Below are 27972 nucleotides of genomic sequence, written 5' to 3'. Positions count from 1 at the left end.
GCTGTGTCCTGCACGGACGACAGGGACGACAAGTCAGAGCCAGGGGCCAGGGGAGCCCTGGCCAGGAGCAGCGGCCGGAAATGCGGCCCGCCGGGGGCGGGGAAATGAGGCAAAACCGGGAGCCCCGAGCGGGCGGCCTATCAGAAGCGACGGTCCCAGCGGAGAGGGCGGAAGAGAAGAGATCTAGTTCCGGACGCGGCCGCGCCGCCATCTGTCACCTCAGCTCCGGCACCAGCAGCCCCATCGCCCCAGCCCCGCCGCCTGTCTCCTCGGCGGAGGCTGCTTCCCGGTCCTGCCACCTGTCTTCCCTGTTCTCGTCGCTGGCTTCTTTTCCAACATGGATCTGGTCGGAGTGGCATCGCCTGAGCCCGGACCTGCAGCGGCCTGGGGACCCAGCAAGGTGAGTGGCGGTCGCGGCTGACGCACCTGTCTTGGTCACCCGGGCTGGCCCTCCCGGAATGCCCGGAGAGGTGACAGGCACCGAGGCGGCTCCGCAGGTGATTGGGGGAAGTTCTGAGCAGGACCCCGGCGAGCTCGGACGGTGGGGGCGGGGGGCGGCGCTGCCCAAGTGGCATGGGGGAGGCTAGGGGGGCGGCTGGGGCTGCCAGTGACTACTCTCCTTGGTTTGGGCTATCTCTAGTTCAGCACCTTGATTTGTGAACCTCGGTAGCAAATATTTGGGCAGGGCTGGCTTAGAGACTCTGACGTTTGAGGGAAAACAAGCACTATCTTGTTTGTCATGGGCCAAGTGAGTCAGCCCAATAATACACCGAAAGCCTGGCTGAAAGGCCATGTAGGCAGCTGTTGACAAATGCGGGTATCCTCCTTAGTCAGTTTCTTGTTTGTGAAGTAGTAAATGGTGAATCCGGGCGCACCTTCGTCCCTCAAAGCACTACTCGTGTGCACTGCATACTATAAAATCGGTTATGAATTCTCATTATCTGCCTGGGCTTTAACGTTTAAGCTTTTTCCTGTAATGGCCAACTATTAGGTTTATTTCACGTTTGATTTCTGGTTTTCAAGACTGTGCCTCTGCATGATAGTTTCATCAGAAGGAGGAAAAGACTCTACTGCCACTTAGTTGAGGATTTGCTTGAAAGCAAGAGTGCTTCAGTTGGGATGTTGTGTTCCTCAAATTAAGATTGTGAAGGAATCCAACTTTTATAGCTTCTTAATGGGTTTTCACATGCTGTCATGGAATATTTGTTCCGTGGGAAGGGTCACTCATTTTATTAGATCTTTAGGCTAGGTCTTAACAGAGAAAGGGGAAATAATTAGCTATTAAGAAAAGTATGACAGTTTAATTAAAGTTAATTTTATGAAAGTTCTACAACTGCAGGGAGAATTTAAGAGAATCAGTTCGCACATGTGGTTACATCTACATGTTACTTTGTGTAATTTTTTCTATCAAGCCGTGTTTATAAGGCCAAGATCAACAGACATAAAAAGACAAAATCAGTAGCTGAATACTAACAAATGTATACTTCACATGTTAAATTCATCCAGCTAAGCACATAATGGCTGATAAAAATGCCAAATGAGACAATCTTTGCTCAGAATACATAATGTTTGAACAAATTTCATTTAGAAAACTAATTCAATAATAAAATGTTCATTATCAGTCATTTTCATTTAAGGATACGTCATCAGAAATAGAAAGTTTCAGGGGCGCCTGGGTGGCTTAGTCGGTTAAGCGTCCGACTTTCGCTTAGGTCATGATCTCGCGGTTCGTGGGTTCGAGCCCTGCGTCGGGCTCTGTGCTGACAGCCAGCTCAGAGCCTGGAGCCTGTTTCAGAGTCTGTGATTCCCTCTCTCTCTCTGACCCTCCCCTGCTCACGCTGTCTCTCTCTCTCTCTCTCTCCTAGAAATAAATAAAACATTAAAAAAAAAAAAAGAAATAGAAAGTTTCAGTTTTATCGTTCAGCAAAAAAATAATCCTAGGGTTTATTGATATTCTGCTGGGAAAACTGCATTTTCGCAGGGAAAACAATTAGATCCTGCAGGTATTTCTTAATCCTCTCCTGCTTAGAAGACTGAAGTGATTATAGAAGCCTTCATGGACAAGGTAGAGATTTAAGGAAGGTCTTGAAAGATGGGAAAAACGTCAAAGACCAGCGATTCCCAAAACTTTTTGGTTAGGACCAATTTACACTGTTAAAAATCATTGAGGAGCCCAAAGAATTTTGTTTATATTGGTTACATCTATTGATATTTGTCATATCAGAAATTAAAACTGAGGTATGAAAAAATTGTATTAAATGCTATAAAAGCTGTTATGTGTTAATACAAATAACATAAATTTTTTTTAATGTTTTATTTATTTTTGAGAGAGAGAGAGAGACAGGGTATGAATGGGGGAGGGGCAGAGAGAGAGGGAGACACAGAATATTCGAAGCAGGCTCTAGGTTCTGAGCTGTCAGCACACAGCCTAATGTGGGGCTCAAACTCGTGAACCATGAGATCATGACCTGAGCCAAAGTTGGAAGCTTAACCAACTGAGCCACCCAGGTGCCCCTACAAATAACATTTTTACATGTAATCTCTTCCTTCATTTTCTAAAACAAACAAAAATTAGTGGTATAGTATTGTTTTGTATTTTTGCAAATCTCTTTAATATCTGACTTAATAGGAGAACTTTTTTCTTTTAGTCTGCTGTGTATGTTTTAGTTGAAGCATGAGAAGAATCTGTTCTCACAAGTGTGTAGATTATAGCAGGTCTAATCAAAGACAGCTAATAAGAACACAGTAGATGTACTGAGAACAAACTGAACTAATGTCTAAAAGTGCACATTTAGGGGCACCTAAGTGGCTCAGTAAGTTAAGCACCTGATTTCGGCTCAGGTCATGATCTCTCAGTTTATGAGTTCAAGCCCAGCATCAGGCTCTTTGCTGACAGCACAGAACCTGTTTCAGATCCGTCTCCCTCTCTCTCTCTCTCTGCCCCAGCCCTCCTTGTGTGCACTCTCTCGCAAGCATGCTCTCTCTCTCTCTCGAAAATAAATATACATTAAAAAAAATCTTAAAATAAAGAAAATAAAAATGCATATTTATATCCTAAACCTACTACCTTAGAAAATTTTGGAAAATGCAAGAATATACAAGTAATATTCCAGGAGCCATCAGGGTGATATTATCATATCTGATGTAGATATGATATTTTATTTGAGAGAGAGTAAGAGAGAGGGTGAGAGTGGGGAAGAAGGGCCGAGGGCGAGAGAGAGAGAATCTCAAGCAGCCTCCATGCTCAGCACAGAGCCAGACTCAGTGCTCCCATCTCACGACCCTAGGACAGCGACCTGAGCAGAAATCAAGAGTTGGACACTAAACTGACTGAACCACCCAGATTCCCCTCCTTCCTATGCTCTTGAGAGGATAAGAGTGGAAAAGACAAAGAATGTCTTAGTACAAAATAATTTTGATCTCAAGGACACCCTGAAAGAGTCTTGGGGACCCCTCCCCCAGGATCTTGGGGTGCCAGTTATAAAATGCCTAACTGCTATTATAGACAAAGAATTTTTTTTTAAATGTTTTATTTATTTCTAGGAGAGAGAGAGAGACAGCGTGAGCAGGGGAGGGTCAGAGAGAGAGGAAGACACAGACTCTGAAACAGGCTCCAGGCTCTGAGCTGGCTGTCAGCACAGAGCCCGACGCGGGGCTCGAACCCACGAACCGTGAAATCATGACCTGAGCGAAAGTCGGACGCTCAACCGACTAAGCCACCCAGGCGCCCCTATAGACAAAGAATTTTAACAGATATTCCAAGAAGAGAGAATTGGCAAACTTAAGGTAAAAGTGAGGAAATGTGTAGCTCTGTTGGAAAGAAAGCTGTAAAAAATTAATTCATGGTGCTCCTGAAAACTGTCAAGGTCATCATAAACAAAGTCTGAGAAACTCCCAGCCAAGGGGGACCTAAAGAGACATGCTGACTAGATGTTATATGGTGTGGTGGATTGATCATGATTCTGAAGGAGAAGGACATTACAGAAAAGACATTACAGAAGGACATTACAGAAAAACTAAGGAAATCTGAATAAGTATGGACTTTAGTTATTAATAATAATAAAGTGTATAAATACTGGTATATTAATTATGGCAAATGTACAATACCAGTACAGGGGAAACTGGGTATGGGATATTTGGGAACTCTATGCCACCTTTGCTATTTTTCTGTAAATGTGAAAGTATTCTAATGTTAAAAGTTTAAAAAAAATTAGTGTTATATAAACCCAGATAATGTTTTCCAGAGACCTTGTCTTGAGAAGTAAAATTACCCACTTAAATGTTTTATCCAGATTGTATCTCTTAGTTGCATGGGCAGAAAAGAGACCTTCCTGTGGATTATGATTCTCTTGGCTTGCTTCAAGTTGAGGACTGGATTTTTGTTATTACGTGCCTCCTTCATGTTTGCTGTTTTTTATTTACTTGATTCTTGCCCACAGTTGTCTGCAGGATGAGCAGCAAGGATGCATCTTTAGGAGCTGGAAGGAAAGGGGGATAATTTCCTTCTAGTCTACAGCCAGCCTGGTGGTAGTTGTAAAGAACTCCACGGAGCAGTGGTGGGTTTCCTAGAGGAGGGGAAAACAGGTCGGGTCTCAGGGGCCTTCAGCAAACGGGAAAGAAAGAATCAGGGAGCTGGTTAAGGGCTTGATAGATGTCATGTTTGGAGCAGAATGACTAGCAAAGGTTGTGTGGGGTTTCCCATCAGATCTTGCTGTGGGGGGGTTTATGTTGATGAGGGGAATAACGAGAAAGGACATTGGACAGTGAAGGTGAGGCAAGATTAGATATCTAGGGCTCTTATTCTATCTCCTTAAATTTATCATAAATTTTTAAAATTTTGTGAAGTTTCTCTATTCGTAAAGAGTGTTTGGTTTATCAAGGAGTTGCAAGATGATGACAAAGGATTCCTCTATATACACCTCGTGGTGCCGATGCATAGGAGGAACCCCCAGTAAATTATCTGAAGCTCCGTTGAGAAGATGAACCTCTTGTGCCTGTGGAGGACTGGCCCCTGTCTGGCAGGTGTCCCTCCAGCCCAGAAATTTTTATGGAGGCCTTTTGACTGCTAGTTTGAGGTGTTTGGGCAGCCTTTGTGAAGTCTTATTTACCTTTACCCATGAAAGTTGCCCTGGTGTGGGTCAGCCCAGCTGAGCTGGTCAGCAGATGTTCAAGGAAGGGGAGTACAGCTCTAGAGTACAAGGCTTCAAGGAGCAAGATCAGTAGGAACGGGCAGTTAGGATATCTTGGGGCTCTGTGGTCTCTATGTGTTTCTTTTTCTGGTTCAGTCTCTCTTGGGTGTCAGTCAGTCTTTGCCTCAAAATAAAGTCACCACCTGTCAATTTTGCCTCTTCTGAGTAATTGTCAGCTAATACTTTGTTTAACGTCTTAATTGACTGCTGACAAATAGCTAGAAGCACCAGAAATGGCTAGCCAGGGGGGCCTATTTCAAGATGGAGAAAGGGATGTTAGGATAGTAGAAGTGTAGAAAGGCCTCACACCTCTACAGCCTGGGGACAGCCTGGCAGTTCTGTAAAATATTCCCTGTTTCTTTTCAGCACATGTTATTCAGTGAACACCTGAGTGTCTCTTTATGTCTGAAGCTCTGTGCTGGGTTCTGAGATTGAGAAGACTTGCCCTTCGAGGGGCTCATGTTGTATTGTGGCTTATACAGTAATACAGTCATTGGCCCTGTACTTACAGTGTGTGCACAGTGGTGTGGGAACACAAAGGCAAGGATCTGATTTTGTCTGATGAAACTGAGAGAGCCTTAAGGAGTTGGTGACAATTGGGGGAAATAGAGAAGGAAGCAAATACACTGAGAAGAGCATTTGTGAAGGCATGGAGGGGTGAGAGTATGCCATAATGAGTATATAATTATTGTGACTAGAGCACAGGCAGGTAAGAGTTGAGACTGAAAAGATAAAGTAGGTCAAATTGTGGAGGGCCTTCCTTGTTGAGGAATTTGGATTTCCTACTGCAGGCGGTACAAAAGTTTGCTTCTCACATTCCAAGACAGGGTGATTAGGGAAGCAGTATAGCAAACTGCCTTAGATCAAATCTCAGCACTTCCATCTGCAGTGTTATTTGGGGTTACAAAAAAAACCTTTCTGTGTCTCAGTTTTTAAATCTGTAAAATGGGGGTGGTATTGTAATTACACAGTTGCTGTGTCTCGAATAATCTATGTAAGTTTTGTACATTAGGCAAGTGATTCAGATACAGTGACTATTCCAGTGTTGTCTGTGATTCTACTATTAGTTATTGTGAAATGTGGTTGACAGATCTGAGTTAGAGGAGACTGTCATTTGCCTTTTGGAACCTGGACTTTGAAAACTGATCAGACCAGGCATCTAGGTTAGGGGGCAGCATTATGTATTCTACCTAGAAGATTCAGAAGTCACGTGGCAAAGAGAGAGCTGTATTCTCCAGATTACAGAGAACTTCAAGGTTCCAGACCTCAAAATCCTCACCAGGTGAGTGCTCAATTGCTGATAAGATCTGAGTGACCGAAAGTCACACCAGACCTTGAGGAAGCCTCTCTTGTTCTCTCCACATCTGGCTTTATGTAAGGCTGGAATAATTCTGCAGTAGGCTAGGATTAGGTATGTGCTGGGGGCCTGGTGCATCTCATTAATCTCAGGATAAGACTTGATAAAACTTGATTCTGATTCACTTAGTCATAAATATAGTTATCATCTGTCACCCGTAAGAGCTTCACCCTAACAATCTGAACCAAGTAAATTCCTGAATCTCAATGCTGTGGAAACTGAACAAGGGTCATAGGCCAGCTGGAGGACCTAAACTTGGTTTAAAAGTGTTGTGGCTAAAACATGTATCATCATATGCTGTATTCTAAATTAGACACTTGGCAGTAGTTAAGGGATACGTTTGGACTTTATCCTAAAGGCAGCGGGAAACATTAGAACAATCAAAGAGCTGTAAGTAAGGAAACTGAACTAACCAAATCTGCATTTTCTAAAATTGTGCTGTGGTATGGAAAATGTAAAGAAGCAGGACTGGAACCAGAAAGATTAGTTAGGGCTCTTTTAGAGTAGCCTGTTGATGGGTGGATGATACCTTGGAGTAGAATCTCAGAAGGGAGGCAGAGAAAGCTGGGTCAGTTCAAGAGAGATTTAGACGTGTTATTCAGTATTAGTGGTTTAATCACTAGACTATCAAATGTGATCATTTGCCTCTGCTAATAAGTAAAGCTGACCTCAAAACCTAGGAATTGTAATAAAATAAACTTACAGCTTGTATTTCAAGAGGGCTGAGATAGTGATGTCATTGAGAAAGGCCAACTGGGTGATTGTTCACCAAGAGTCTCACAGCATATTGCTTTGTTGCAGTGGTATTATTTCAAGACTGTTTCTCAGCTCTTGTAGTTCAGAAATGTAGTTTTTATTGTTTTTCATTGTTATTTTTGTTTTAACATATCCTCAGATGTCTTGTGAGGGGCTGACACACACTTTAGACACATAGAAGACTTACTCCTTAAATTAGAACGAAGTGTAACTTCTAAGTGGGCTTTGAATTGTGGTAGTTGGTACAGTCTGTTCCTAAAAGAGAATCTACAGGGATGTCTGGCTGGCTCAGTCAGTAAAGCATGAGATTCTTGGTGTCAGGGTTGTGGATTTGAGCCCACCTTAGGTGTAGAGAGTACTTAAAAATAAAATCTTAAAAAAAAAAAAAAAAAAGAGAGGGAATCTACATGGGAAGCCAGATTATAAGCTGTAGATTATTTGATGAGCATGAAATCAGAACAAGGATGGTTATATGAACTCATTAAGTAGTGGGGTGATGCTATGATAGCCTGGTATTTTCCTTAACTAAAAAGACACACTTGTCAAAAAAAAAAAAAAAAAAAAGAACACACCTTCCAAACAGGTTAGAAAGTGCTTTTGGGGGGCACCTGGGTGGCTCAGTCAGTTAAGTGGCCAACTTCAGCTCAGGTCATGATCTCTCGGTTCGTGGGTTTGAGCCCTGTGTTGGGCTCTGTGCTGACAGCTAGCTCAGAGCCTGGAGCCTGTTTCAGATTCTGTGTCTCCCTCTCTCTCTGACCCTCCCCTGCTCACGCTGTCTCTCTCAGAAATAAATAAAACATTAAAAAATTTTTTTAAAAAAAGATGCTTTTGGCAAATGTGGTTTACATTTATCCTTGGTTAGATTTGAGATGGGAGATCTTTTTACTCTTAAGATGATTTTTTTTTTTTTGAGAGAGAGAGAGAGAAAGAGAGAGAGCATGCATGTGCGTGTGAGCAGGGTAGGGGCAGAGAAGGAGAGGGGAGAGAGAGAATCCCAAGCAGGCTCCATGCTGTCAGCTCAGAGCCCCCTGTGGGGCTTGATGCCATGAACCATGAGATCACGACCTGAGCTGAGATCAAAAGTCAGACACTTAACCAACTGAGCCAGCCAGGTGCCCCAAGATGATTTCTGTAAGTAGGTAGTTGTTTATTTTGAGTTGATTTTAACTAGTTTAATTCTCAAAAGATAGTCTTATTTCAAGTTTGGAAGGTACTTTTCATTGTTATGAATTAACCCCTTCTTTTTCTTTAAATAGTGTCCATGGGCTACCCCTCAAAACACAATATCTTGTTCCTTGGCTGATGTAATGAGTGAACAGCTGGCTAAAGAATTGCAGTTAGAAGAAGAAGCTGCTGCTTTTCCTGAAGTTTCGTAAGTAAAATTTACAAAGAATCTATTTTGTCTAGCAGCTTATTATAAAGGTTTAAGGATTCAATTAGTTATTGTCATGGCCAGTGATTAAGAAATAACATTTTGAAAAGCAATGCAGTAGAAAGTGCACCATACGGGGAGTTCACTGATATTTGTATTTTGGTCCTGATTCTGTAATTAGTTGTCAGTACTATCTTGGGCAAATTCCTCTATTTCTCTGGGTTTCATTTATTACAATAGTTGAATCACATGATCCCCAAATTAGCAACTGCTGAAGTAGGCTACAGTTTTGATCAAATGTTTATAGTTTATCTTTTCGTATATATGCTATCTCTCCAGAACACAGAACAAAGCAGTTTGGATTTTATTATAGTCCCTTTAGCTTTCTCGTGCAGCTCTCTTCATCCTGGTTGGTGCTCTCACAAGTGCCTGCCAATTGGCCAGAGCACAGCTGGAGAGAAGGTGAATGATTTGGGCAAGTTTTCCCATTGCTCCTTCATTACAGTTTGTAACAGTGAAAAGGCACACTCTCCTCTCATAATCGGTAGCATCAGTTTACGCAAGCACATTATATTAGTTTCTTTTGCCTTTTTTGGAATAGTGTTGCTGAAGGACCATTTATTACTGGAGAAAACACTGATACTTCCAGCGACCTGATGCTGGCCCAGATGCTACAGATGGAATTTGACAGAGAATACGATGCACAGCTTAGGCGTGAAGAAAAAAAATTCAATGGAGATAGCAAAGGTACTGTGATCTTATTAAGACAACTCCATCGGGTGGCAAGAAATGCTTATAATATGCTCCTAAATACATCTTCAACTATTTTTGCCTTTTTAAGTTTCCATTTCCTTTGAAAATTATCGAAAAGTGCATCCTTATGAAGACAGCGATAGCTCCGAGGATGAGGTTGACTGGCAAGACACTCGTGATGATCCCTACATACCAGGTATCAATGCTTTTATTTTCTGGGGGCCGGGGGGGGAGGCCAGGGAAAGGAGGTATAGGACAGGGACAGAGGAACACTAAGTTTTCCAGTGGATCCTTGTATTTTACATTTATCTTTGAATATCATTTGGTAACTTACTATTAGATTCAGATATCTTTTCAGACAATATTGAATGTAGCAATTTAGTCTTTGCTATCTTTACATAAACTTGGCTTGTCTTAATCGCCTTTAGCAAAACCAGTTCCTACTCCCAAAAAGGGTTTTATTGGAAAAGGAAAAGACATCACCACCAAACATGATGAAGTAGTATGTGGGAGAAAGAATACAGCCAGAATGGAAAATGTAAGTTACAGGAAGTATTATCTCTGAATCAAGAGTTTTATTGGCATAGTTAAAAAAAAAAATGGGGTTCTAAATACAGTACCTTATCAACTATGCTTCAGTAAAAATATTTAAAAATTAAAAAAATAAGTATAATATCTTAAATTTATAAAAATATCCTTCATAAGGATGGGGCTAAAGATGTTTTAGATAATAATATAGCAGTACTATGAAAACTAAGACACTAATGAGAATGGACCTCAGAATAAAATTCTACAACAATATTAAGAAAACTGGTTTGATTTGTATTGATTCTAAATTTAAGAAATAGTTATTATGAAAGCAGCGTATTTATTTTTCAGCATATTATTTTCCATAAAATAGCACCCCCCACTCAAGAAACAGAACAATGGTGACTGGGGGACATGAATGGGAGAGAGAAATACTTTCTACTATTTTATACATTTTAATTTTTTTTATTTTGTGCCCGAACTACCTCTGCAAAATCAGAAATAAAATGTAATTAAGAAATAGAAAAGGAAGAAAAATTAGCATGCTTTCTCACTTATAAATATTGTGGTTAATAGAAAACATTTAGACTTTAGAATTTTTTATTTATTTAAATTTTTCTTTTAATTTCTTTTATTTTTTTTATTTTTATTTTTTTAAAATATTTTTATTTATTTCTAGGAGAGAGAGAGCGAGAGACAGCGTGAGCAGGGGAGGGTCAGAGAGAGAGGGGGACAGACTCTGAAATAGGCTCCAGGCTCTGAGCTGGCAGTCAGCACAGAGCCCGACGCGGGGCTCGAACCCACGAACCGCGAGATCATGACCTAAGGGAAAGTCAGACGCTTAACCGACTAAGCCACCCAGGCGCCCCATCTTTTAATTTATTTTTAAGTAATCTCTACACCCAGAGTGGGGCTCAAACCCACAACCCCAAGATCAAGAGTAACATGCTCCAACTGCCTGAGCCAGCTAGGTACCTTATAAACTTATTATTAAATTCTAGAAATAGGCCAGACCTGACTCTAGAACCACCCTCTCCAGTAGAACTTTATTTGATAATAGAAATGTTCTATATCCATGTTAACCAACAGTAACCACATTTGACAGTTGAGCGCTTGAAATTTAGGAGATGCAGCTGAAGAGCTGAATTTTTTTTTTTTTTTTTTTTTTTTATTTCTAGGAGAGAGAGAGAGACAGCACGAGCAGGGGAGGGTCAGAGAGAGAGGGAGACACAGACTCTGAAACAGGCTCCAGGCTCTGAGCTGGCAGTCAGCACAGAGCCCGACGCGGGGCTCTAACCCACGAACCGCGAGATCATGACCTAAGCGAAAGTCGGATGCTTAACCGACTAAGCCACCCAGGCGCCCCTGAAGAGCTGAATTTTTAATTTAATTTTAATTTATCTGATTTTAAATTTCTCCATGTGGCTAGTGGCTACCACATTGGACAGTGCAGCTCTAGAACATAATTGTTATAGTGTGGGCAGAGCTTGCTATATACTAACCCAGGTCTCAAAAATAATTATAAGATTGTATTTCTTTGGTAAGGTTTGGTGTAACCTTCAAAATATAATGTGTCTTTTGTCTAATGTAAAAGCAAGGTGCAAAGCATATGCTGAAATGCCTTAGTTTTTAGATGTGATTCATTATTCTCTGTGCTTTTCTTACATAGCCTTGCTCTCCTTTCTGTGGCGTTTTTTAGTGAGTCACTTTATTATTTTTTTCCTGTAATACCTGTGGGTTCTGCTTGTGTATTCTATTCACGTATTGAGTAAGAAACCTATTCCAAGTAAAGACTGATCTTGTTTTTTTGTTATTACCACCCCCTTTTAAAGTACTTGGATGCCAATTTTTCTTCTTTTTGGCAGTTCGCACCTGAGTTTCAGGTAGGAGATGGAATTGGAATGGATTTAAAACTATCAAACCATGTTTTCAATGCTTTAAAACAACATGCCTACTCAGAAGAACGTCGGAGTGCCCGCCTCCATGAGAAAAAGGAACATTCTACTGCAGTAAGTTTTCTTACATTTTTTTTATTGGAAGTTCATATTAGAAAACTTCATATTTGGGGAAGAAACGAAACTTCATGTTTGATATTTTTTCCATGCTATTGACTTTTCAAATCAGAGTTATAAATAAAACCCAAGGAGCTTTGCTGTTGGAGTTTTCAGACTTGATGTAGCAATCACTAATCACTTACTCAAAACTAGTATTTTAGTGGTCATAATTAATATGAATGTTTTAACAGTTTAAAATATTGGTTTCTGTTATACAATGACGTTTATAATAACTTAATCTCTAATGCTTTATGTTAGTGAAGATAATATCTAGTATCTTGAGAATAAGGTTATTTTTAAAACTTGAGAAAAATGACAGTAACTACACAAGCAGCTATTTAAACATTAAAGATAAAACAAGATTTTGACTAAGCTAGTGTCTGATTTTTAGTAGTTCTTTTAGATGCTCACTTTCAGAGGCATTGAGTTGTTACAGAAATGAATTGTATTTTGACAGTACTCTTTTAGGTGTTTGTTATATATACATCTAGGTAAACTATAAAGGTAAAAAGTATATGTTTTGAATGTTAGATACTAGAAATGGCTCAGAAGATGTTTTGTTATTACTAGTCATTCTCATTTATAGTGCTTTATCTTTTACAGGAAAAAGCAGTTGATCCTAAGACACGTTTACTTATGTATAAAATGGTCAATTCTGGAATGTTGGAGACAATCACTGGCTGTATTAGTACAGGAAAGGAATCTGTTGTCTTTCATGCATATGGCGGGAGGTAAATGAGCAAAATGCAATACCATCGTGTCAATAAAATCTTAGCCCCTTCTCCCCAGTATTTATGGATTTATACAAAATCAGTGCTAAATGGCAAACAGGGTGATGTAGAAAGTCTCTAGACAACATAAGGAGTGTACAAGGAAAAGCACAATCATCCTAATCTCACCATCCAGGAATAACCACTAATCAATTTGCATAGACTTCTTCAGTCTTTTTTCTATGCAGACAAAGTTTGCACTTGGGTTTGTCTCAAAACCCATGGTCTTTCTACTGTGGGGCTCTTTAGTACCAGGTTGAGCCGGATATGCTTAGATCAGTTACTGATTCTTGCCTTTGTAACTCTGATCCTTTAAGAAATACCAACTTTAAATAATGCACGCATGGGGGCACCTGGATAGCTCAGTCAGTTAAGCGACCTACTTTGGGTCAGGTCATGATCTCAGGGTTCGTGGATTTGAGCCCTGCATCAGGCTTCGTGCTGACAGTTCAGAGCCTGGTGCTTTGGATTCTGTATTTCCCTCTCTCTCTCTGCCCTTACCCGACTCGTGCTCTGTCTCTTGTCTGTCTCTCAGAAATAAATACACATTAAAATAAAAAAAAAATCTTGCATCATTTAAGGAAACGTCTTGTAAAGATCCTACACTATTTAGATCTTACTCATTTCACAATAACATGAGGAAGGAAGACACTTTTTAAAGTGGAGCCTGTTTAGAGAACCTACTTAAGCTAGGAATGTGAAATCATCTGGTCACTTACCGTTGAAGTCAGCCAGCAAGGCTTACTATACCTCAGCTATTCCTTTACCTTAATGATATTTACAAACAAAAACATTAAAATACATTTCAGAATTCTAACTCTCTTTAATTTCAGAATGTACTTACTGTGTACTTAATGGGATTCAGGCAATTATTGGTCAAGTCCTTGCCTTTGCTTTTCTTAAGTATTTAACTAATCTTCCTTTCTAGGTGAGACATACGTGTGTAATCACATATTAAATTAAAATGTTAACTTTAAAAATGAAAAGGAATAAAATGAATATTAGGATAAAATAGCTCAACAGTTTTCAAGCCATGCTATCTGGAGCAAATTACTAAACCTCGTTTGAAAACTGACTCTTGCTGGGGCACCTGGATGGCTCAGTCAGTTAAGTGTCCAACTCTGGATTTCAGTTGGGTCATGGTCTCATGGTTTGTGGGTTTGAACCCTGCATTAGGCCCCACTCTGCAGTGTGCAGCCTGTTTGGGATTCTCTCTCTCTCTCTGTCCCTACCAGCTCTCTCTCAAAGTAAATAAATAAAAACTTAATAAAACCCCAAAAAACCTCACCCTTACCTCATCGGATTTTTGTGGTGATAAATGAGATCATAAATTTGATAATACCTGGTATTTATTAATCTTCATAAATATTTATTTCTTCCTTTAAGCTTTGTTGTCCTCTTCCCAAATTTTGCTAAGTGTTCCCTAAGACCAGACAGATAGAATTTACTGATACAAATTATGGGGCGCCTGGGTGGCTCTGTTGGTTAAGCATCTGACTTCGGCTCAGGTCATGATCTCATGGTTTGTGGGCTCGAGCCCTGTGTTGGGCTCTGTGCTGACAGCTCAGAGCCTGGAGCCTGCTTCAAATTCTGTGTCTCACTCTTTCTCTCTGCCCCTCCCCTGCTCATGCTCTGTCTCTCTCTGTCTCTCAAAAATAAATAAATAAATAATTTAAAAAAAATTAAAATGGGAGATTACGCATGGTAGAAATTAAAACTACAGAAAGGATTAAAATAAAAAGTAGCCTCCATCTTACCAACTGTCATCACACAGTTCTTTTCTTCAAAGATAACCACTGTGTTTTAACAGTTTTAAGTTTAGTCTTCCAGGAATTTTTATGCATATATCCCTTAATTTGTTTATACAAAAGAGATTTTATTCTCTGTTCAAGATCTTAGTTTTTCAGTTAATATATCTTAGATCTTTCTAAGCTTGTACCATCCCATTTTTATAGTAGTACATTCCATTGTGTTAATGGGCTTGTAGCATAGCCAAGAAGAGAACATTATAGCAATAACTGTTATGGTCGATAAAAGAGAATTATGTGATAGGGTACGCAGATACGAATATCTTTGTACATCCACCTTGGTGTGCTTTTGCAAGTATATATATATTTAAAGTTTATTTATTTTGAGAGAGCATGAGTTGGGGAGGAACAGAGAGAGGGAGAGAGAGAATTCAAAGCAGGCTCCATGCTGTCAGTGCAGAGCCTGATGCAGGAGTGGATTTCATGAACTGTGCGATCATGTCTTGAGCTGAAATCAAGAGTCAGATGCTTAGAGCCATCCAGACACCACTCTTAAGCTGAATTCTAGTTTTGAAATTGCTGGGGCAGAGACTGTATACACGCTTTTTCCTTTCTGTTGAATAGCGGAGTGCCTCATTGAATGGAGAGTATCAGCTGGCCATTGTAGTAAGCTGCATATCTTGCTTTATTTATTAAAAATAAAAATTATTTTTCTTGTATGTCACACCAAAGGCCAGAAATCTTGAATTTGAGTTTATCTTTTAATTTTACTGGTAGGACAAATGCGATTTCCCCTATTAGCTAGTCAAATCTACAGGTTGTTGTACATTCTATAAATGTCAGTAGATATTAATAGATTGTGCTGTGAGAAGGTTAATTTATACAGCAGTATAAAACTGTTCCCCCATCCTCATTAATGCTTAATAATATCAAACTTAATTTTTTGTCAGTGTAAAAGATGAAAAGTACCATTTTGATATTTTGGTGTGCATTTATTTATAATTAAGGTTGTACATTTTTTTCAAGTGCTTTTATGTCCATTTATATTCCTTTTTCTTGCTAACTGCCTTGTTTATCCTTTGTCCGTTTTCCATTATACCTAATGATAATGAATGAACTCTTTTTCTTTCTGGCAGAATTAGGATTATAATCTGTATTTGGGTATTTGTAAGTTAGCAAAACTAGAGAGCATTTGATTTTCTACAACTGAGAGTAAATGCTTTTTAAAAATATTTATTTTTGAGAGAGAGAGAGAGAGCAAAAGAGAGAGTGGGGATAGGGTTGGAGGTGGCAGAAAGGGAGAGAGAATCCCAAGCAGGCTCCACGCTGTCAGCGCAGCGCCCGATGTGGGGCTCCATCACACTTAACCTTGAGATCATGACCTGAGCTGAACCAAGAGTTAGATGCTCAACCGACTAAGCCACCCGGGAACCCTGAGAGTAGATGCTTTTAAAGTTTTTAGTTTTCTGTACTATGTAACAAATTATCATAGACTAGCAGCTTAAAACAACGCTCATTTATTCTTTCCTAGTTTCTGTTGATTGGAAGTTCCAGTGAGCGAGGCTTAGCTGGGCTCTCTGCTCAGGGTCTTTCAGGGCTATGCTGGGTGGCATCGGGGGCAGCATTCCCTTCTGGAGCTCGGGGTCCTCTTCCCTTGGCACATTTCAGTTTATTGCCTCTGTAGCACTGAGGTCTCTATTGTTGGCTGTCAGGTGGGGGTTTCTCTCAATTTCTAGAGGTCCCTGCAGGCCCTGGTCATGCCTCCCTTTCGTGCAGCACAAGTGAGACTTCATATGGGATAGAAATAGTGAACAGAAGGGGATCTTTGCCATTTGCATTCAGGAACGAGGTCATGATGAAGTTAGATCTCAACCTAAATTTTATTTTATTTTATTTATTTCTAGGAGAGAGAGAGAACGTGAGCAGGGGAGGGTCAGAGAGAGAGGGAGATACAGACTCTGAAACAGGCTCCAGGCTCCGAGCCAGCAGTCAGCACAGAGCCCGATGCGGGGCTCGAACCCACGAACCACGAGATCATGACCCAAGCGAAAGTTGGACGCTTAACCGACTAAGCCACCCAGGCGCCCCTCAACCTAAATTTTAAACAATAGGCAAAACCCACAAAATCCCGACAACCTGGTGTTGAGTGCAAAAAGCTAATTGCTTAATATTTACAATATACCATCTATTAAACTTTTAAAGTTATACAGAAAATAATATACATGGATTTTTAAATATAGATGGTTGTGTAGGTGAGTATGCATCTTTTAGAAAGAGTAGGAAAATACTGTCCATGATGGTGTTTGCCGCTGGAGAGGAGGAATAAGGAATAAAACTACCTGGTTGGTAAACAAAGGGAACATCAGCTTTGTCTGTAATATTTAATTATTTTAAAAGAATAAAAGGGCTGAAAATGGGAGGCTTGAAGTTTAGGCAATGAGGAGATTGACAATGAGAATAGAAAGTGTATCTTTAGAGGTAACAGAGTATAAAACTGTGTAAGCAAGCTGGAAATTGGTAAGGATGACCTTACAGGCTAGACAGAGGGATGTGTAATTTACTAAGACATAAGTTGATGAATCTTAGAAGTTCGAATCCATCTTAGATACCTTCCAAATAAGGAATCTCCACAATGGTATTTTTGACAGGGTCTCTTCTACCTTATAGTTAAACTGTTCCAGTGACAGGGAGCTTATCTCAAAATACAGAGATGTCTTAACATATTTAAACTACTGGGAATTGCTGGTAGAGAATCTCTAATCTGTCTCGTAAAAACTGAATCATCCATCCCCCAATATTTGTGCAGCTGACATGTGCTAGGTACTTTTCCAGGTAGTGGGGATATAGCCATGAATGTTATAAGGAAAATCTATGAGCTGATAGAATGTACTTCTTCTCCACCCCAATCTCTACCAAGATAGTAATAAACCAACAAAAAACATCAGCTATGTGTTATGGTAGTTAAAATATGCTGATGTCATAGCAACCAGTTGACTGCTTTTTATTAGTAGGACAGGAAGACTTCTCTGATACAGTGACATTTAAACTAAGATTTGAGGGGTGCCTGGGTGGCTCAGTTGATTAAGTGTCCAACTGCGGCTCAGGTCATGATCTTACCATTTGTTTTTTTGTTTTTTTTTAATTTTTTTTTTTTTTTTTTTTATTTCTAGACGAGAGAGAGAGACAGCGTGAGCAGGGGAGGGTCAGAGAGAGAGGGAGTCACAGACTGAAACAGGCTCCANAGAGAGGGAGTCACAGACTGAACCCGGCTCCAGGCTCTGAGCTGGCAGTCAGCACAGAGCCCGACACGGGGCTCGAACCCACGAACCGCGAGATCATGACCTAAGCGAAAGTCGGACGCTTAACCGACTAAGCCACCCAGGTGCCCCATGATCTCACCATTTGTGAGGTCAGGCCCACATCAGCCTCTGCTGACAGCTCAGAGCCTGGAGCCTGCTTCAGATTCTGTGTCTCCCTCTCTCTGCCCCTCCCCAACTTATGCTCTGTGTCTCTCTCTCTCCCAAAAATAAACATTAAAAACAATTCTTTAAATTAAGATTTGAATGACATCTAGGATACAGTATAAAGGTCAGGTGGAAGAACATTCTGGACTAGAAAACAGCCTAGTGCTAATGGCTTAAGACAGGCACAAACGTGATATTTCTGAGAGCCTATAAGAAAGCCAGTATGCTGGGAACACAGTTGTGAAGGGGAGAGAGGAAGCTGGAGAAGTAAACAGATCAGGTAGGACCCTCTCAGCCAGGGTAAGGAGCCTGCTCTTTATGTACAGCGGGATCCAAAGCTGTGACTTGATTTTTGTTTTGAAAGATTATTCAGACTGCAGTGTGGAAAATGCATTATAGGAGGGGAAGAGAAGAAGCAGTAAGGTCTGTTAAAAAGTTATAGTTTAAATGAGAGGGGAACAGTGCTTTTGGACTGAGGAGGTGTAGTGAAAATGAAGAATAGGAAGCTATAGGGATGTGCTTCGAAGGTAAGAGTCAGCAGTGTGTGCCATTGGATTGGATGGGTGTGAGAGGGTACGTTCTTGGCTAGAGCAGCTGGCTGGTGCCATTTACTGAGATGAGAGTGTGAAGAAAGGCAGATTTAGGGTGCAGTTAACAAGAATTCTGTTTTGAACACGTTAAGTTTGAGATGTCTGCTAGACATCCGAGTGATTCAAGTAGGGATGAGGTAATGGGCCTGAGGTTCTGTAGAGAGTCAGGATGGGGATAGAAGTGTAGGAGTTACCTGTAGATAGACAATATTTAAAGCTATGGGGCTAAATGAAATGTCCCAGGTAGAGAAGGCAGTTAGAAAGGGAAGCAGTTGGAGAACCCTGACCTTCTGAGGCTAACTGGCAGAAGAGGAATCAGCTGGGAAAATTAGGTACAGAAGGAAGAGGTTGGGAGTTTGAGTTAGATTTTTATCCTCTGGAAGTATAGTTACTTTCTTTTCCAGATTAACATCCTTTCCCATATTTGAAGATAAATATTGTCTTTCTTTCTGTCCTCCTTTCTGTCCACACTGCCACCACCATGTTTCGAGTCATTTCAATGGCTTACCATCGAGGGGCGTTACATTAGCATCCTAAGTAGGTTCCATACCTCTGGACTCTTCTGCCCCCTTCCATCCTGACATTATCGTTGACTTGATCTTCATGAAGTGTTTCTAGCCCTTGGTGATTCCTGCCACCTGGGAAATACATCCAGCCTTCTCACCCAGGCAGGCAGGGCTCTGCACACATCTGCCTCCATCCTTTCCCTTAGCTCTGACTTCTTTCATTTCCTCTTTCCAGCCAAGTCTTAACTATAGTGTTTGTTATTCCTCAGACACATCCTGTAGTTTCCAGCCCTGCTTGTGTTAATACTGTGACGGTGCTTGTTCACATCCTACCCGTCATTCTGCTTCTGCTTCAGTTGCCACCTATATCCTGCAGCCTTGCCGGGCCTTCCCAGTCTGAAGGGACCTGTCCTGTTGTGTACTTCTTGTATTCTCTCCTGCCCCTCCTTGTGTGTTCATAGGCCAAGGACCCCTTGGCTTACCTTTTTATCTGCTAGAAGTGAAAGAGACATTTTAAACAGCTGTTCTGTTTTGTTGCTTTTATTGAGTTTTGCCCATAAACCATCCCAGGTAGCTTGTAGCCTATTTTATTTTATTTAATTTAAATTTTTTTTTTTGATTGTAGCCTATTTTAAAGTATGTATGTCTTTGTTGTTCCTTAAGTTTGATTCCATTGTCATTAAGTAAAGATTATTTTATTATGGATTACTAAAAACTGGTTAGGAATTTATTTGAAAGTGTTTTATTTAAAAAACCAAATCCTAAGGTTTTATTAAGATCCAAAACTTGAAAGCTTAAAAAAACACCCAGGCTTGACATTCTTAGATGAGGTAGATCTACTTTTGTATCATAGTTTTTATTTTGAAATTGTTTTAGTTCGGAGATGGCAACTTATACTGACTTATTTTTTTTCTTCCACTTAGCATGGAGGATGAAAAGGAAGATAATAAAGCTATACCTACAGAATGTGCCATCAAGGTATTTAAAACAACCCTTAATGAGTTTAAGAATCGTGACAAATATATTAAAGATGATTTCAGGTTTAAAGATCGCTTCAGTAAACTAAATCCACGTAAGATCATCCGCATGTGGGCAGAAAAAGAAATGCACAATCTCACAAGGTAAAGAAAATCATTGTGCTAGAAGTTATCTAGGGTAATTACCTTTCTGTATTAGGTTTATCAGCCAGGCAAAAAAAATTATGCTTTCTTTTAGATTTACTAATAGAAATTATGGAGGGCCTTGAAATTCTTGGGTTGGTTTTTTAAAAAAATATTTGTTTATTTTTGAGAGAGAGACAGAATGCGAGTGGAGGAGAGGCAGAGAGAGAGGGGGAGACAGAGAAGCCGAAGCAGGCTCCAAGCTCTGAACTGTCAGCACAGAACCCATTGCGGGGGCTCAAGCTCACGAACTGTGAGATTATGACCTGAGCTGAAGTCGGATGCTCAACCGACTGAGCCAACCAGGTGCCCCGAAATTCTAGTGTTTAATGAGGTTTTCTGTAAGAGAATATTACCCTGTACATAACCTGAATTCATACTTTTTTTAAAAGTTTATTTATTTTGAGAGAGCATGAGCAGGGGAGGGGCAGACGGGGAGAGAGAGAAAGAATCCCAAGCAGGTTGCACACTGTCAGCTCAGAGCCCGATGCGGGGCTTAAACTCAAGAACCATGAGATCATGACCTGAGCTGAAACCAAGAGTCAGATACTTAACCGACTGAGCCATCCAGGCACACCCTGAATTCATACTTTTGGGGTGAATAAGCCATATTCTTTTTTCTTTCCTCAGTAAAGTTTGAGGGAAACGAAGTCATTTTCTGCATAAGACATTTTGTCTTATGTCTACATGCTGTCTTTTTCAGCTTCCAGTTAAGTTTATTACAAATAATAATTGTTTCAGAAAATGTTTATTACTTCTAATGTTTATTAATTTGGTGGGGGTGGAGTCTGACCAAATTGCATTTTGCTTTAATTCATTAGACTTGTTCCACAGTTCTCTAAGCAATTAAAGAGTTAGTTTTATCAACCAACTAACATAATAATAATCTTTCTCCTGAATAAAACTTTCCTTATCTTCATCTATTAAAAGGTTAATTGTAGTTTGTTTTTTCTAAAGATGTTTGCTTTCAAATGTAATTATCCGTATTTATTAGTGGCAGAATTCTTTTACTTAGTAGGAGTTCTAAACAGAGTAATTTTCTGAGGTCTTGGTGCCCTCCCGTCTCTTTTCTATACTTCTGAGATCTCATCCCTGCCATTCTTAAAATTCTTCAAAAGCTCCTATAGTCTTTAATGTAAAGTTCAAAGGCCTTTTTGTGATGTGAGGCCTACCTGTAACCTCAACCCACATTGCCCTTCTTCTGATTCAATCCAGCTATGTTGATGGATACACATTCCCCAGATGGACTGAGCTCTCAAATGCCTCCATGCATTCCCACAGCTGCCCCGCCCTAGACCACCATGCCCTCCACACTGTCTTCATCTGGCTAATTCCTGTTCACCCATTTCTTCTACTAAGCCATCCTTGTTGCCACGTGCTCCTCTAGCTCCTGCCTACAGCTCTGCCAGTGCATGTGTCACACAGCATCATCTCCTTACCTCTCTGTGCCTTCTAGCAGTCTGTGGGCTCTGTAAGGGTAGAAGCTGTGTTTTGCTGTCTCTGCATCCCCAGCCCCTGCGTAGAACTTGATAGCTCATTGCAGGCCCTTGTTAGATATTTGTTGAATAAGTGAGATATTCTCTTCTTCTAATTTTTACATCCTTAATTATTTCTTTCTGTGTAGAATGCAGAGAGCTGGAATTCCTTGTCCAACAGTTGTACTACTCAAGAAACACATTTTAGTTATGTCTTTTATTGGCCATGATCAAGTTCCAGCCCCTAAATTAAAAGAAGTAAAGCTCAGTGGTGAAGAAATGAAAGAAGCCTACTACCAAACTCTTCATGTAAGTTGTGCTTTTCACAGCCATCACACACCTTTTAAAAATATTTTTTTATGGGGCGCCTGGGTGGCTTAGTCGGTTAAGCGTCCGACTTTCGCTTAGGTCATGATCTCGCGGTTCGTGGGTTCGGGCCCCGCGTCGGGCTCTGTGCTGACTGTCAGCTCGGAGTCTGGAGCCTGTTTCAGTCTGTGACTCCCTCTCTCTCTGACCCTCCCCTGCTCACGCTGTCTCTCTCTCTGTCTCCTAGAAATAAATAAAACATTAAAAAAAAAATTTTTTTATAATCTTAAAAACTTTCCTAAAATGGTACTATTTTAAGGTGATCTAACAAGGACAAACTGAAGTTTTTAAGGGAACATTAACATTGGAGACTTGTCTTCTATCAATATGCCGCTGTCTTGAGTCACTTTAGAACAATTGTACACCTAGGAGTCCATGAAGCCTCCTCATTGGTTAGCATTAGTGACATGGAAGCATGAAGCTCTTATTTACAAAACCATGTATTAAATAGAAGCTGACATTTCCACATTTGGCAGATGCCATGCCTCATTAGTTTATATGCCTTCTTGAATGTCATAGCTCTGAACGGCTAAGAAAATGCTTGTTAGGAAGTGGGCGGGGAGCAGATTCTGCCTCATTTTGAGAGTGCTGGGGAAGACCGAAGCCAGGAGGAAACAGCTTCTTGAGAGGGCTTAGCTCTTAGAGTTGGAAGGCACATGTCAGGAGTCTTGAAGCCATTTATACTTCAGGACAGCAACTGAATTCCATCTGAGGGCCTCCCAGCTTAGGAAAATGTTACTGATACTGTTGTCATTCCTTTGTAGTTCCGCCCCCCCACCCCCAAAAGTAAACTCTACCCCCAGTGTGGAGCTTGAACTCACAACCCCGAGATCAAGAGTCACATGCTTGGCCAAATGAGCCAGCCAGGCACCTCCTTTTTATTTGTTTTGATTGAACAATAGAGAAGCTTCTATGCTTTTTATGTGGTTTCTGCATGAAACATTCACATCCTGCAGTAGCTGATGTAAATATGAAAATGTTATGCAAATAATTTTTAAGACAGAGCTAGGGAGATGATCCAACTTTCTCTGCTTCTAGTAGGAAAACATTGAAAGGAAAGTCAGGTTCATTTTTCTGACTTCTTTGGTGAGGAAGAGATGAAGGAATGATACAGTTTTCCTATTTGATTCTAGTAAGGCTGAGAAATAAAACATGTTAATGTTGATTTCTACAGTCAAAAATCAGTAATGAATATGTAATGCCACTTATTTTGTAAGAATATCTCTTCCCCACTATGCCTGGCAGGAAGTACTTTTTTACCTTGTATAAAAAGGTGAAAAAAATTTTCACCCACTTTTATAAAGGGAAGTGGCTTTTAGATCTTCTGTTAGTGACCATAACATGGCTGCTTTCTTAGCCTGTGGTCTTCCCCTTGATCTCCTGATCTTGTTGCTGTCACATAGACAAGGAAATAGAGTGTCCTACTCATCCCCTCCATTGTCTCAGTGTTCCCCCACCCAGTCTTAGACTGTACAAACAAAAGAAATAGTTTTGCTTTTTCTGGAAAGTATTGGTTAGCCTAGTTGCATAGGTGGCTTAGAATTATTGCTCATATCCTAAATGTCTGCCTTGCCTCCTCACAGCTGATGCAGCAGCTATATAATGAATGTACCCTTGTACATGCCGACCTCAGTGAGTATAACATGCTGTGGCATGCTGGGAAGGTGAGCACATTTTGTTGCTGTCCATATCAAATATCTTGACGTAAATTACTGAATGTATCCTGAATATATGCTCTACATTTAAATAGGTCTGGTTGATTGATGTCAGTCAGTCGGTAGAACCAACCCATCCTCATGGCCTGGAGTTCTTGTTCCGTGACTGTAGGAATGTCTCACAGGTAAGCATTTAAAGTAGTATGTCGTCTTTATAGGGGATAACGGTTTCAGATATTTTTCTCCTAAGATAAGTGAAATGGTCATATTCTTAGAAATTGAAGGAAGGGTTTGGTTACCAACTGCTTTCAGGATAAAAATACAAAGATCAATTTGTCAGATTTCATTTTCAACAATAATTTGGTTGCATGTCTCACGTTTGGGCTATTGAATTAAATTTGTAAGGGAGTAAGTTTTTATTTTGACTGCAGATATTTAAGCAGTCAAGTAGACCTTTAATACATGCACAGTGCTTCAAGTGAAGCTGGTATTAGTAGGCCTACATGCTGACGGCCATTGTTATTACCATTACAGGAGAATAGTCTTAGTGGCACTATCTGATCACTGTTTCTAGGAGGTAAACAGATCAGCGAAGGTAAATCTCAGTAATCACACAGTTGGGTCACGTTTATTTGCTGTTTCTAAAGGAAATTAATTGTTAGCCACAGATTCAGATGAGAATGATCTTTCTAAATGATAGAATAACTTCATATTGGAAATAATTTCTGAACCTACTTGAAGATTTTAATTCACGGAATTTACTGAGTATTTTGAGTCTACACATTCAAAGCAATGCCACCCAATTTTATATATACTGCTTATTTATAGCTGTGGAAAGTGCATTGTAACAAACTAAATCCAGAAGGCAGCATGCATGTGTACAAGAGGACAAAAAGCAGGCAGAACCTGAGCAGCAGAATTAAACTTGAAATGGGAAAATCTGTGATTTGAAAACTATGGAAGTGGGGGGGCGCCTGGGTGGCTTGGTTAAACGTCTGACTCTTGACTTTGGCTCAGGTCACAATTTTGCAGTTTGTGAGTTTGAGCTCCATGTTGGGCTCTGTACTTGACAGCGAGGAGCCTGCTTGTGATTCTCTCTCTCCCTCTCTGTGCCCTTCCCCTGCTTGTGTGTGTGCTCTCTCTCTCTCTCTCAAATAAATTTTTAAGAAATTATGGAAGGGGCGCTTGGGTGACTCAATCAGTAAAGCATGTGACTTTGGCTCATGATCTCATGATTATGAATTCAAGCCCCACATTGGGCTCTGTGCTGACAGCTCGGAGCCTGGAGCCTGCTTTGGATTCTGTCTCTCTCTCTCTCTCTTTCTCTCTCAAAAATAAACATTAAAAAAATTTTTAAGGAAGGAATTCATTGGTATCTTACAAGTACACTAGTCCCTATTTTTTGTTTCCAAGAGAACCTTGCTATAACATCTTCTGCTGATTTATATTTCTTTACTAGTTTTTCCAGAAAGGAGGAGTGAAGGAAGCCCTTGGTGAACGAGAACTCTTTAATGCTGTTTCAGGCTTAAACATCTCAGCCGATAATGAAGCTGATTTCTTAGCTGAGGTAAATGGTGTGCAGCTATTATTCATTCACCATGCTAATAAAGATCAGGATGGAGTAGATAGCTGAAACCCAGAGCTTATTTTATTCTTCTGTCCCCTCAAAAGCAAAATTAGAGATTTTTCCTTCCTTGAGATGTTTTTGATCCTTTCTGGGCTTAAAAACCTAGGAGAGACTTACAGCAAAACACTTCTTCAAGGAGTTCACAGTTTGGTTCAGAGGGACAAGTAACACCATTTCCAGGATACTCCTGTTGCCTCTGTTCACGAATGAGGAGGTGGCTGGTGGGCACTCTGGGTGACACAGAAAACAGGAACACATGGTCTTTGCCCTTAACTGAATATAGAAAGTTAGCAGTAGTCATCCTTAGAAATACCCAGTGATTGCAATAAAGATCTCTAGAACCATGAAAACAAAACAAAAAACCCCAAAACAAAAAAACCTCCCTTCAGAGAAGTTATCTTAAAAGTGAACAAAAATTAAAAAGTGAAATAGCTAATTATTGCCAGCAGTATACCAAAGCAGAGAATGCTTTTGGAGTCTGTCGCAGAACTCCTCAGTATGATTTGAATTTGGCCAAGCTGTGCTGGAACATGAGGACAGAGAAGCAACAGGAAGATGGTCCAGCTGCTCTCTAGCACAGTCCAGTTGCCCAGTAAGTAGGTGTACTACTATTGTTGAACCAACATTAGAATTTCCTTTTTCTTATTTCCTGAAAGCTTTATAGAGTACATAGTAAGACCTATGATCATAATTACTAGCTTGATAAAGACACTAAATATTAGTCCAAGTAATATAATCAAGTAAAAAACATACGTGTATGTGGCACACTGTAATCCATGTCTATGACACACTGTACTATGTGTCACACACTGTAATTCCAGTTCAAGGCCGGCATCATTAGGAAAGATTAGTAAGAGAGGCAAAATGCTGGTTGAATCTGAGGTATGGTTTCTGTGAAGATTTTGACAAATGGATTCAATGTATTAATTTTGTAGATAGAAGCTTTGGAAAAAATGAATGAAGATCATGTTCAGAAGAATGGAAGGAAAGCTGCTTCATTTTTGAAAGATGATGGAGGGCCACCAGTCCTGTATGATGAATAGCACCAACACCCACTGCTTTTCATTGTTGACACAGTGGTGATTGTCAGCTACCGATGGCAAATGAAGTGATGGGTGACTTGAAATACCAAAACATGAAGAGTGTACAATGGTGCTTCTGTGCTTTTTTTCCCCTTGTAGCCCATATGCCAGATGTGTGGAATTTGTAGCTCAGCATTGGGAGAATAAAATGTCACTACCTCTCGTCTTATGAACAGGATAATATGATTCTTTAACAGCTACAGGTTATCTAGCTGAAATCAACCTGATTTTACAGGAATCATGGTATAATATGTTTTGATGAGAATTTTTAAAACTTAGGTCATATTTCCAAACATGGGAGGAAAGGACAGGTGTGTTTACAAGGGAGACTTTTATTACAACGTACTGCACCTCCCTGTTTTGTCTTCTATCTTTCTTCACATATTCTATTGGCCTAAAACTAGCCCTTAATTCTTTTTCCCAGTTGTGACCATGATTCCAAATGGAAGATTTCTTCTCTTTAGTAGGTGATAGGAATGGAAATTTGGTTGTAAAATGACAGAAATAGAAGCTTATTGTTACATCATGAATGTGAACCAAATTTTTCTTTTCCATACTCCTATCCAAGACAAGGCATCACAGGTCTCTGAAAGAGAGAAATATATAAGAGCTTCTTAACTCTTCAGAGTTTTAAAATTTAACTTCCAATTTTTCTACATTTAGGTGAAGTGGTGAGGGTAGAACTCATGGTGCAACTGTTTTGCATTTATAATGAAAATGTAAATTATCCAGAAGGATGGAATATAATAATTAACTATGTTTGACATACTTTAATGAAATCAGTGAAACAGAGTTCAATTTACATTTCATTCAGACTGCGTACTGATTGATTTTGAAGTAGAGCGAACTAATTCGAAATATTAAATAGTCACATGATGAAGAGTATGTATAAAATAATGTGTGCACCAAATTAACCAAGTAATTTGAACTGGCCTCACTTAATAATTTTTAGTACTGGCTGGATGTCACTTCTATAAATCAAGCACTATAGTTGAGAAGTACATTGGCTTTGTTAGGATTGAAGTTCATTAACGACAGTGTAATCATTCCTCCTGTTACTGAAGTCAAATTGACTTCAAAGACCCACACTTTTTGCTACTGAAAACCGAAACTTTCTGTTTGGTACCAGAAAGTAAAAATCTAAACATCATTTACACTTGAAAGCTTCTTTAACATTATTTTAAGATGCCAAATATGTTCTTTCTAGAAAAATATTTATTTTTGTTTCTGTTCTATAGCTTTTAACTGCATTTCAGAGAAGTGTGATTTTGGATAGATTCATTACATTTCTGAAATGTTTACTACTCTGACAGAAAGATTTAGATGACTGGTGATTATTGGCTTTACAGAAATTTCAGAGAACTAATTTTAAAAACCATGAACCATTTAAAGAATTTTTTGTTTTGTTTTCTGACATACTCTGTTTGACAAAGAACAGCAAACCATTGCTGTGTGGCATTCTTGGAGTGTGCTGTGAACATGCTTTTTAAGATATTAAATATGAAGAGAGCATTTTAGAA

At 39.9% G+C, this 27972-nt stretch overlaps 1 protein-coding gene across 2 annotated transcripts; it reads left to right on the top strand.

The window, feature by feature from the left end:
• The first annotated feature begins 162 nt into the window (after window positions 1–162).
• Window positions 163–27972, top strand: RIOK3 (RIO kinase 3). 2 transcript variants are annotated; one of them, XM_039217959.1, is made up of 13 exons: window positions 163–400; window positions 8559–8674; window positions 9276–9421; window positions 9516–9623; window positions 9856–9965; window positions 11821–11964; window positions 12613–12740; window positions 20011–20208; window positions 21872–22031; window positions 23672–23752; window positions 23839–23928; window positions 25203–25310; window positions 26306–27972. In XM_039217959.1, the coding sequence occupies exons 1-13, from the start codon at window positions 338–340 to the stop codon at window positions 26411–26413; spliced, it is 1560 nt and encodes a 519-aa protein (XP_039073890.1). In that variant the 5' UTR covers window positions 163–337; the 3' UTR covers window positions 26414–27972. The 2 variants fall into 2 exon arrangements, with proteins under 2 accessions (XP_039073890.1, XP_039073899.1); XM_039217968.1 differs by lacking the exon at window positions 163–400 and adding an exon at window positions 6195–6471.

This window comes from Hyaena hyaena, unplaced genomic scaffold (genome assembly GCF_003009895.1).
Source record: "Hyaena hyaena isolate Hyena2069 unplaced genomic scaffold, ASM300989v1 scaffold_14, whole genome shotgun sequence".
NCBI lineage: Eukaryota > Metazoa > Chordata > Mammalia > Carnivora > Hyaenidae > Hyaena > Hyaena hyaena.
The sequence above is the reverse complement of the archived record's forward strand: the minus strand, read 5'-3'. Positions and strand labels throughout refer to the sequence as shown.